At 39.0% G+C, this 12774-nt stretch overlaps 1 protein-coding gene across 1 annotated transcript in view; it reads left to right on the top strand.

The window, feature by feature from the left end:
• LOC150090433 (uncharacterized) overlaps positions 1 to 12774 on the top strand; it is a 562729-nt gene that overhangs the window by 239035 nt on the left and 310920 nt on the right. Inside the window, exon 83 of the mRNA XM_090389881.1 lies at positions 10975 to 11116. Coding sequence (XP_090246007.1) covers positions 10975 to 11116 — 142 coding nt within the window. The remainder of the gene's footprint in view (positions 1 to 10974; positions 11117 to 12774) is intronic.

Raw genomic sequence — 12774 nt, 5'->3', positions numbered from 1 at the left:
TCACTGATGAAAAAAAGCCGTGAATTAGGGTTGAAATTGAAAGTGTCTGCAATTCTGCCCAGACACGATAGGAGGGAGTATATGATGAGAGCCCTGTCAATCAATTCGGCCCTGGAAAGATTGTGCAGGGCTCAAGGGGTAGAATTTTTTTCAGCCTGGTCTGTACTTGTTAACAGGAGAGACTGCTTCTACAGGGATGGGATACAATTAAATAGAAAGGGTGCAAGAATGTTTGCTGATGCTATCGAGGCAGTGTTAGGTGAGTCGGAAAACTGCTAGATTGGGGGGATACAAGGACTAATAGATTAACAGTAGCCACTGGCAGAGGTGAAAGTGATTCTTGCACTGCTTCTATTGGAATGAGCCGCAGCCTGGAAAATAAGATGCAGGATATTTCAGAGACTGCTGGGAATCATTAGGGTACAAGTAAACACATGGGTTGTGTTAGGGTAGCTAAGAAAAAGAACAGGTGCATGTATACTTGTGTGTACACCAATGCTAGGAGTTTAGTAAATAAATTTGATGAATTTGAGGTATTGCTCAAAACATCAAAGGCAGATATTGTGGGGATTTCAGAGACGTGGTGTCACACAGATATAAGGAATGCAGAACTGGAATTTGGGGAGTACAATGTCTACAGAAAGGATAGACAGGATAGGAAGGGAGGAGGGGTTATGCTATTAGTTAAAAAACACATAAAATCCAAGGAAGTGAAGCCTGTTGAAATCGCTGGACAGTGCAGTGTCGAGTCAGTTTGGTGTGACATAAGCATTGGGAGATCAAAATTGAGAGTAGGAGTGTGCTATAGGCCTAATGACTCTGATGAGTATAATAAGAAACTGTTCGGAGAAATAGAGTGGGGCATTAAATCAGAGAGTCTTATAATGGGGGATTTTAATTTCCCAGATATTGACTGGAATTTGGGGGCTGGTCACTCACACAGTAGCAAGGCTTTTGTGGATTGATTGGATGATTGTTTTCTACATCAGCATGTTCGGGAGGCAACTAGAGGGAGTAATACTCTTGATTTGATTATCAGTAGTGATTCTTCATGCATTAAGAATCTGCAGATAAATGAACCACTTGGTGGCAGTGACCACAGTGTGCTGAAGTGGGAGTTACTCAAAGAGGTAACTACCATTAGGGGTAAAGGGAAGGGGTATTGCTTTCGTAAAGGCGACTACAATGGACTGAGACAGTATTTAAATTCTATACAGTGGGATCAACTGATGATATTGCCAACAGCAAATTCAAAATGGGAAGCATTCAAAGAACTTATCTTGGAAGCTACTAGGCTTTACATACCAACTAAGAAATATTGTTCAAGGTTTCGGCCTAAATGGATGTCAGATGAACTGATGAGGCATATGGCAGAAAAGAAAAATGCATGGGATACATACAAATTTACACGTGACACAGACGCCTATGATAGATACAAGTTGATCTGTAACCAAGTTACAAAGGAGGTTAGGCAGGCGAAGGCAGATTACGAGAGATCCTTGGCAAGGGATGCGAAGAAAAACAGCAAAGAGTTCTTTACTTATGTAAACTCTAGAAGGAAGGGGATGAATCAGATTGGTCCACTTGAGATCGATGGGTCGACTGTTGATGACTCTGCTCAGGTAGCTAACAAACTAAATGAATATTTTGCATCAACATTCACACATGAGGAGTTAGTCAGCGAGGGGAATGCCAGAGGTGTATTCAACTCTAGCAGTAAGCTAGAGAATCTTGTAATAACTGAGAGCAAAGTGGAGGAGAAATTGTTGAAGATAAACACAAGAAAGGCACCTGGGGTGGATGGGATCTATCCAGTTATATTAAAGGAGGCAGCAAAGGAAGTAAGCAAACCCTTAGCCATAATTATGAGAGCTTCCTTGGACTCAGGGGAGGTACCCATGGACTGGAGATGTGCAAATGTGACCCCAATTCACAAAGGGGGATCAAAGGCTGACACAAGTAATTATAGACCTGTGAGTTTAACTTCTGTTCCTGGAAAATTAATGGAGGCACTGGTTAAAGAAGCACTGCAGGATCATCTAGACAAGACTTCAGTTATAGCTAGGACACAGCATGGTTTTGTTAAGGGTAAGTCTTGCCTGACCAATTTGATTGGATACTATGATGCAATCACAAAAGAACTGGATGCAGGGAATAACTTTGATATTATATACTTGGATCTTAGAAAGGCTTTTGATACTGTTGCACATGGAAGACTGCTGCACAAATTGGAGCAGTGTGGCATTGGAGGCAAATTGCTGCTATGGATAAAGGGGTGGTTGAGGGGGAGAAGACAGAGAGTGGTAATCAATGGACATTGCTCATTGTGGACTAATGTTATTAGTGGAGTCCCTCAGGGTTCAGTATTGGGTCCTTTATTGTTTTCTGTATTTATAAATGATATTGATGATGGTATATCAGGCTTAATGTCCAAGTTTGCAGACGATACGAAGGTTGGCAGGGTTGTCAAGGACACTACTGACACTATGCTGCTGCAACAGGATTTGGAAAGGTTGAGCAGATGGGCTTCGAGGTGGCAAATGAAGTTTAACATTGACAAATGTAAAGTACTACATATGGGAAACAGCAACCCCAGAGCAACATATCAACTCTGTGGTACTACACTGACAGTGGTAAAGAATGAACGGGACCTGGGGGTGGTTGTGCAGGCAGATATGAAGTTCTCTGAGCAGTGCAGACGGGCTGCAAGAGTAGTTCATGGTGTATTGTCAATGATATATAGGAATTTTTCTAGCAGGGATAAGGAGGTGATTATTCCCTTGTATAAGGCAATGGTCAGGCCACACCTAGAGTACTGTATACAGGCCTGGAGGCCTCCTTTCAAGAAGGATGTAGAGCTGCTGGAACGAGTACAGAGAAGGGCAACTAGATTGGTGAATGGGACAAAGGGGTGCTCTTACGAAGAAAGGCTTAAGTTTTGCGAATTACAGTGTCTGGAAACTAGGCACCAGCGAGGTGATCTGATAGAGGTGTACAAAGCCTTGAATGGTTTGAGCATGCTCAATGCTGATGGGATTCTTCCTCTTGCTCAGAATAATCACCTGAGAGGGCATAAATTCAAATTGAGGAAAGACAGATGTAGGATAGATGTGCGGAAATTTGCCTTTAGCCAGCGGGTGGTTGGTAGGTGGAACAGACTTCCATCCCTTGTCGTGGAAGTTGATAGCCTAAATAAGTTTAAGGCTCAGCTGGACAGGTATTTCGAACGAACAGAGGGGTGAAGTGGAAGTGGTTATTTTTATTTATTTATGTTACTGTTTTTTTTTTTGGCTGATGCTGCATAAGCTTGCTTTCTTGCATCAAATGCCTCTACTAATGCTAATGCTAAGTGTACGTGTAACATGAAATCTTCTGGTGGGAAAAATGTAGACACAAACATGTCTCCTCTTACAAAATTGGATTACTCTTAACTATGATAAAATGGTACCCAAAAAAAAAAAATGTTTCTATACAGCAATTTACAAGATCTCCTGAGTAAATAACAAACAACGATAATTTTATGTAAATTTTAACATCCAACAATCCTACCTTGGTTGAACCGACAAACTGGTCTCCACAGACCTTAAACAAAATCACCTACAAGAAAGTATATTTTCACATGAGTTAATAGGTGTTTATCACATGCCCAATGTCTGTAGTGTAACAATGTTTATTTTATTTATTATTATTATTATTTTTTTATGGTTTAACATATTGTTTTGGTATCGTTGCACTGAATGTTTTCTACGCTAGAAACATCGACATTTGAAACTTGAAGCACTGGAATGCTCATTAGACTGTCCACTTTTGGTTCGGTGAAACACCAGAAACTTTCTTCTTAAAGAGTTCTCAGGATGCAACTCCTTTATGATAATATTGACTTGGCACAATAGCATTACATGCAACAAAAAAAAAAAAAATCAAAGAATCAATATCTATTCTTGTTTTAACATAATTAGTATAATATAACACTAGACATACTATTAATTGTGACATTTAACAACTGAGACAACACAAGTATACAATACACATGACATTCGATTATAATGAATGTATTTATGTATGTAACTAGTAAACGGTAAGGATCGTTTTTACAACATGATCAGTCTCTCATTTTTTTTTTTTTTTAAAGGAAAACTTAGCAAACAATAAACTCAAAGTGGTTAAATAATATAAATGCTCAAATATATGATTGCAAATTGTACATACTATTTTGCAAGAAGACAAACCATTGAATATAAGGAATACATATGAGTAAATATGGTTGCAAGTTCCAACTTATAACTTGCAAATTTATAAGACTACAAATTCAACTGTAAAAATTTAGGCAGTTGTATCAACTGACCAATTGAATAGTTTAACTGTTCAACACCTTCTGGAGGTGTCATCAAACATTTTATGAGTTATTTCACTACCTCTGGATAGGGAGAGATTTCGGCTTCACCAATCCTTTGAGTTCAAGCCACTGAAAACACTTGTCGGCTGCGAAGACAGCACAATGTTCCTTGAGTCATTCCATGGACATTCGTGGGGATAGTCCTTCACAGCGGGCATGAACGTCATGTTGGGGCAGGAGAACGATTCAACGTTCACTACAGTTCTGAATGGGAGAACTGTTTGTGTTCAGAAGAAAGTCAACAATTGTGCACAAAAAAAAACTAAGACATCCAGAAAAAACTCATTGAAGCAACTGAGCAAGAAGAGGGTAAAATGTTAAGCAGATCTCATTTACTCACTCTTTCTTCTTACCGTTCAACATGTTCAACTGACAGATTTGCAACATTTACTCATCTTTTAGCTTTTTGTTTTGACTTGAAGGAGAGGGGGCGAGGTCTCATGTCATTTACACTTCATCTATACACTTTCCACTCACTCTTCTTGTACTCGCTCACAACCATTACTGTCATTTTCTTAATTTCCTTTCATTTCTTTACAAAAATGGATAATTCAAAAATGACCTCAAGTTTCCTCAATTAGAGCACTGTGTTAATTATCAGCTGTTTGGATTTTCGAAGGCATGAGCACAAGAGTGATACTTCAGCAGTCTTCTTTTCATTATAGTTGATATTAACTATACATGCGTACTGTCTAAACCCTCTTTACATTAAGCATACGATATCACTCACTCCTCTAATTTCATACGTGATCAAGTTGCCATTACTGGATATACTTCTTTTCAAAAAAAAATATTTATGGAACTAAAATTCTGATTTATATTGTTTCAAAACCTTAACTCAAGATAAGGCTGAGTATTCTTTTCAAAATGGTACAAGTAAATATCCTCTTATCTTCATCTTGAAATACAGATGTAACTTTCTTTTACTCCGCTCTTCTCTTCAGAGGAACGACAAAACAAGCAGTGACTGGATGGAACCAGCTGTCCTCAGGCCACTATTTCATTCGATCTTGAAAGGAAGAAGAACCAAATAATTTCTTTTCTTTTTTTTTTTTTGGACTTAAATTTTAGCCATGCAATGAGAGAGAGAGAGAGAAAACAAAAGGGACCAGGGGGTGCACCCATGAGGCCCTAGCCCCATCTGCAACCTTCCTCTCTACAATGGCCTATATAATTAAACATGTTTTGTGGGAGGAGGGTGATAATATAGGTTCCATAAAAATATTTTCTCAATGGTCAAATTTGAATAGGAGTTCTTTTTTTTTTTTTTCTTTTTGCAATCCAGGTTCTCTTTCCCGTGTTTCCACTTTCATCCCTTAATTCTCTGTGCTCACTGCATCATCCATAACATAACTGCTGAAAAACACTTTGATAGAGTCTGATAAAAACTATCCTTTCTTTTCCCCTTGGAAGTATAAATTTCATGGATCTGATACTCTAATTAATTAGAAATGTCATTTAATGCGTCCCTTAGACCTATAATCAAATTATCTTCGGCCGAATGCCACATTTGTCTCAGGATACTATGAATCAATTTATCGTGATACTGGAATCAATTTATCGTGATACTGGAATCATTATTCAGGTGTAACTTTTCCTTTTCAAGAACTGACTCCTTTTCTTTAAAGACAAAGGAAACACAATTAACGAATACTGTTATACTGTTTCCTCATTCTACAGAATTCCGACCTTACAATTTTCCCATTTTTTTTTTTTTTTTTAATCTCTCCACGCATCTCTGATAAAACCTGCCAAATCCAATCCTTTTCCATTACTTGGTGCATCTAACCTCGCGGCCAGTGCACCTCCCAACATCCACTGAATAGTCCTATCCACTGCACTCTACTCGGTTGACCTGCTTGATCTGCATTTCTTTGTTCTTCACTGTTTTGATCTGGAGGTTCACTCCTCTGAACCTCCGTTCCTATGGTGGGATGATTTTGTTCTACCTCCTCTCTTCTAACCGAAACTGACTCAGGAATTATCGCTTCATTTTGTGATGACGGAATAAGGGTTACCATATGTGGTGTATGAGTCACTTGACTACGGCTACGCAAATTGTAGTCGCGTCTGTGCTGTCCTGGTGGATTGAACTGACTTCTCAGCCTGTTTTATCATGGATGGCCTATTCCGGCTCTCATTTGGAGACGTCAAAGGTTCTGGAATAGGTGCAGTTCTAGTTGGCTGAAAATACACAGGTCGGAGTTCTATGGGTGGGATCAAAGCACACTCTTCCATTATGGATTCATCAAAGATCCATGTTCCTTTTGGCACTGTCTCCATACAAGTTTGGTCTGGCAGTTCACTATCTTCTGATTCCTCTGATTCTTCTACTCTAAGTTCGGGAAAAACTTTTCGATCGATAACCTTCGTCAATCTATCAACATGTACAATCTGCTTGTCTTTCGGCTTATTTATACTCTGTATTTCATAGTTGACCAATGAAGGTTCACTGATTACCCTATACTCGAATATTCTTATCTACAGCTACTGCTGCTCTACGTTCTTCTTGTTTCCACACTGCTTCCTCTAAATGTTCAGAAACAATTTCATAAGTTCTCCTAAGTCGTGTACACATTTGTTCCGAGTAATTTTCCAATGACGAATACGTTTGCCATATTTTTGCATGCCATAAGTCTGAAGGTAACACCAAATCTCTGCCGTAGATTAAAAAGTTAGGCGATTCCTGAGTAGCACTGTGAGTTGCAGCATGATATACAGTGACTGCCAGTGGGACCATGACATCCCAGTCCGTCTGGGTATCATTCACCACATGGGATAAAATGTTTGCTAAAGTGCGATTCAAATTTTCAACTTTAGCGTTACACTGTGGATGAAAAGGCGAAATGTGAAGCTGATGAATATTCAGTTTTTAACACACTTACCGGACTAAGGAAGACATGAAGTTCGTACCTTGATCAGTGAGAATGTATTTAGGTATTCCATGTCTCGCAATCACATTGCTAATAAAAGCTGTTGCAACTTCCTCAGCCTTCTGAGTTTGGAGTCGAATTACTTCAGTGTAACGGGTGAAATTATCCACTGCTAGCAATGGATATTTGTGTCCTCTCAAAGTCATTGGAAGGGGTCCTAGAATATCCAGGGACACTTTTGTCCAAGGTGAATTTTCAATGGGAACTCTCATCAAAGCCACTTTGGCCTTAGGATTGTAACCCTTACATTCCGTACAAGACTGGCATGACTCAGTATGGTTCTTTACTTCAGAAAACATCCCAATCCAAAAGAAATTCTTCCTGAGTTTCTCCAAAGTCTTCTGCAATGCCAAATGCCCTCCACTGAGAACATTATCATGGCATGCCTTCAACACTTCTGTCTTCAGGCCAACTGGGACTACTAGTTGTTCTGATGGCTCTTCTCGTGTCGCTCCAGGGTCAGATAGAGTGTAGTGATATAGTATTCCCTCTTTAGTTAAGTAGAATGAATCTGGGATTTTCGCTGATGCCTGGAGTATTCCTTCCAACTGTTCAATTAACTTTTGTAAAACTGGATCTTCTCTTTGCAGGGTTTTAATTAAATTTCTGGTTTGTTGCTGGGGCATCACCAATGATTTCCTGGTTAGATCGGCTGATATGGGAGCGACTAACTCCATTGTTTTATCCTTCCTTCCTTTTCTTCTTTTCATCCTCTTCTAGCACTGGTCTTGAAAGAAAATCTGCATTTGAATGTACTTTACCTGGATGGTACACAATTTTAAAATCGTACTCTTGTAATAACATGCTGCAACGGGCTAAGCATGGTGAGGGGTTTTTCAGATTGAGCAAATGGCTCAAGGGTTGGTGATCTGTTATCAGGGTGAAATGATTGGATACTAGAAAAGGTCCGAACTTTGTTACTGCGAAAACAATAGCCAAAGCTTCTTTCTCGGTCGTACTATAGTTCAATTCCGATTTCTTCAACAGTCTAGAAACATAGGCAACTGGCTGTCTTGAATCCTCATCTACCTGGACCTCCAAGCACACTGCAACACAATACGAGGAGGAGTCAGACGAGACAACAAAATTTTTGGAAAAATCTGGATAAACCAACAGAGGTGGCGTTGTCAAAATAGTTTTCAGGTAGTCGAAGGCCTGTTGAGTGGAGCAGTCCCAAACAAAAGGCGTTTCTTTTTTGGTCAGTTGGGTCAATGGATGTGTGATTTTAGCGTAATTTGGGATAAATTTCCTATAAAATCCTGCCATTCCAAGGAAGGATCGGACTTCTTTAATGGTCCTTGGAAGGCGACTGGAATGAGTACAGAGAAGGGCAAGATTAGTGAATGGAACAAAGGGGTGTTCTTATGAAGAAAGGCTTAAGTTTTGCAAATTACAGTGTCTGGAGACTAGTCACCAGCGAGGTGATCTGATAGAGGTGTATAAAGCCTTGAACGGTTTGAGCACGCTCAATGTTGATGGGATTCTTCCTCTTGCTCAGAATAATCACCTGAGAGGGCATAAATTCAAATTGAGGAAAGACAGATGTAGGATAGACGTGCGTAAATTTGCCCTTACCCAGCGGGTGGTTGGTTGGTGGAACAGACTTCCATCCCTTGTCGTGGAAGTTGATAGCCTAAATAAGTTTAAGGCTCAGCTGGACAGGTATTTCGAACGAACAGAGGGGTGAAATGGAAGTGGTTTTTTTTTTTTTTTGGCTGATGCTGCATAAGCTTGCTTTCTTGCATCATATGCCTCTACTAATGCTAATGCTAAAGTAATCATATAGTAGTAGTAGTAGTAGTGGCACTTGATGCAAGAAAGCAAGTGTAGGAGCTTATGCAGCATCAGCCAAAAAAAAAAAAAAAAAAAAAAAAAATCACACCATACCCTCCAATTGCCTGTCCAGTTCCTCCTTAAATTTATTTAACCTATCAACTTCCACAACGACAGATGGAAGTTTGTTCCAGCAATTAACCACCCGCTGGCTAAAGGCAAATTTCCGCACATCTATTCTACATCTATCCTTTCTTAATTTGAACTTATGTCCCAAGCCATCGGTTAGACACAAGCCATCGGTTAGAACACTTTATAAGACAGTAAAGAAAACTCTAACATTCTACATCAAAGCAATAATGATGAAATCAGCTTTCACATGTAAACTCCATCCATTTTAGAGGATACACTTTAATTAACCATCTCAAGTAAGTTAACCAACACACATACACCTAAAAGAGAATATAACAATGTATCCTTTCCATGCTTAAATCGTCATGTTTCCATGCTAGGGACACCCTACCCAACAAATCAACAATTAACACAAACAAATCAAACCTTATCCTAAGTTTGGTCCTTACAACCAACTCAAGACCAAAACGTAAAAAACATCTATTGCTCACACTAAGCTAGATACAGAGACCTAAGGATCTTTTCTCATCCATAACTGTTATATCTTAAACTTGGACAAACCAGTCATCAGTTGCCACAATACCAAATACCAATACTTCTGTGAGCCAATGTCACATACATGGAAGAGAAATCCAACCATGTACAAACCAAGTCTTCATATTGAGTACCTAAGTATCAGCAGTGCAATCCAATTTCAATAAACATAAAGATAAAGCTGTATTACAACTTTGGAACTCTAATTTTCCATACTGTCAGGCAGTTCACAGTAAATTGCATTACAACTGTTTTGTTTGTGTATTGTCAGCACTGCTGTCTGATGGAGGGATCAATTAGTCCTGAAACAGGCTGTCACAGCAGTCATCTTTTAAACAAATTTCCAATCAGCCTTTTGACAAGCCATCTGTTTGAAATTAGTGCAATACCAGAACAACTCTTTGCAAAGGCAAGTTTGTCTGTTGTGAGAATTAAGGACCATTGCACTGTTTATGCTTAAATCCTGCTGGACACAAAAACAAATTAAAAGACAAAACCAACCTGCAAGTGTGTTATAAAGAGAGAGAAAAACATCATCCTTTTTTACATTGGATTCTTAAAGACAAATGTGATAATTGATATGAGTGCTGGAGATTGTTTTTTTAATATTTCTAAATTGTTCTATTTTTCTATGCTGACATGATGAAGAATGGTGATGATTTTTCTTTTTTTATAAAATTTGCCAGATTTTGAAGAATTCTGGATTGTAAAATGCAATATTTTAAGGAGTTTTCTGTATTTTGTAAGGCTTCAAAGATTAAAATAATATCTCTACATATTCCCTGATGAGGCTCCAAAGAGTTCAAATTTGTCAGAGTTGCGAAGACATCCCAGTTTAGGTAAAAGATTCTGCCTGTGAGGAACTGAGAAGCCCAATCAGCCCCTTTTTAAACATAAAGTATGTTAGGCATTTGGGTAACAATCAATTGCTGCATTTCTGCATTTATCTTTTGAGATTGTGCAGTTAACCATTCAAATTCATATGTGTTAAGCAATACACTATCGGTCCTCTTGTACAAAAGAAAAAAAAAGACAAAAGGCAGGAGTAATGTACAAAGGATTTTGTAACTTTTACATTTAAATGTAATTTTGTTAAGATTAAGAATAAAAAAATAACTTTCATTAAAATTATATTTAAAAAAGTTTAAAGTTTTCACAAGACAACACTCAGTAGTTTTAAAATTTTGCCTGGAATTTTTTCTTTAGACATTTCCTGGTAACTATGATGACAGCAGTGGAGTTAGGCATTTATTCGAGCAGCCATTTGAAGCAAGGTTTGTGAGAGTTAGCCCACTGAAGTGGAATTACAAAATATCATTAAGAATGGAACTTCTTGGCTGTTCTGAAGGTTTGTATAAATATATATATACTGTATATAGCATTAGCATTAGTAGAGGCATATGATGCAAGAAAGCAAGCTTATTCAGCATAAGCCAAAAAAAAAAAAAAAAAAAAAACCACAACCACTACTCCCATTTCACCCCTCCGTTCGTTCGAAATACCTGTCCAGCTGAGCCTTAAATTTGATTAGGCTATCAACTTCAAAAACAAGTGATGGAAGTCTATTCCACAAACCAACTGCCCGCTAGCTAAAGGCAAATTTCCGCACATCTATCCGACATCCATCCTTCCTCAATTTGAATTTATGCCCTCTCAGGGCGATTCTGAGCAAGAGGAAGAATTCCATCAGCATTGAGCATGCTCAAGCCATTCAAAGCCTTATACACCTCTATCAGATCACCTCGCCGATGCATAGTCTCCAGACTCTGTAATTTGCAAAACTTAAGCCTTTCTTCGTAAGAGCAACCCTTTGTTCCATTCACTAATCTTGTTGCCCTTCTCTGTACTCGTTCCAGAAGCTCTATATCCTTCTTGAAATGAGGCCTCCAGACCTGTATACAGTACTCAAGGTGTGGCCTGACCAATGCCTTATACAAGGGAATAATCACATCCCTATCCCTGCTAGAAAAATTCCTGTATATCATTGACAAGACACCATGAGCTATTCTTGCAGCCCATCTGCACTGCTCAGAGAACTTCATATCTGCCTACACAATTACCCCCAGGTCCTTTTCATTCTCTACCACTGTCAGCGTAGTACCACAGAGTTGATACGTTGATCTGGGGTTACTGTTTCCCATATGCAGTACTTTACATTTGTCAATGTTAAACTTCATTTGCCACCTCTCAGCCCATCTGCTCAACCTTTCCAGATCCTGTTGCAGCAGCATAGCATCAGTAGTGTCCTTAACAACCCTGCCAACCTTTGTATCGTCTGCGAACTTGGACATTAAGCTTGATATACCATCATCAATATCATTTATAAATACAGAAAACAACACTGAACATTGAGGAACTCCACTAATAACATTAGTCCACGTTGAGCAGTGTCCATTAATTACCACTCTCTGTCTTCTGCCACTCAACCATCCCTTTATCCATAGCAGCAGTCTGCCTCCAATGCCACACTGCTCCAATTTGTGCAGCAGTCTGCCTCCAATGCCACACTGCTCCAATTTGTGTAGCAGTCTTCCATGTGCAACAGTATCAAAAGCCTTTCTAAGGTCCAAGTATATAATATCAAAGCTATTCCCTGCATCCAGTTCTTTTGTGACTGCATCATAGTATCCAATCAAATTGGTCAGGCAAGACTTCCCCTTAACAAAACCATGCTGTGTCCGAGCTATAACTAGAGTCTTCTCTAAATGATCCTGCAGTGCTTCTTTAACCAGTGCCTCCATTACTTTTCCTGGAACAGAAGTTAAGCTCACAGGTCTATAATTACTTGTGTCAGCCTTTGATCCTCCTTTGTGAATTGGGGTCACATTTGCATATTTCCAGTCTATGGGTACCTCCCCTGAGTCCAAGGAAGCTCTCATGATTATGGCTAAGGGTTTGCTTACTTCCTTTGCTGTCTCCTTTAATATAACTGGATAGATAGTATAGAAAACAATCATCCAATAAATCCACAAAAGCCTTGCTAGTGTGTGAGTGACCAACCCACAA

This window comes from Mastigoproctus giganteus, chromosome 2 (genome assembly GCF_048544385.1).
Source record: "Mastigoproctus giganteus isolate SK-2022 chromosome 2, ASM4854438v1, whole genome shotgun sequence".
NCBI lineage: Eukaryota > Metazoa > Arthropoda > Arachnida > Uropygi > Thelyphonidae > Mastigoproctus > Mastigoproctus giganteus.
Note: the sequence above shows the minus strand (reverse complement) of the source record. Positions and strands in the feature narration are given on the sequence as shown.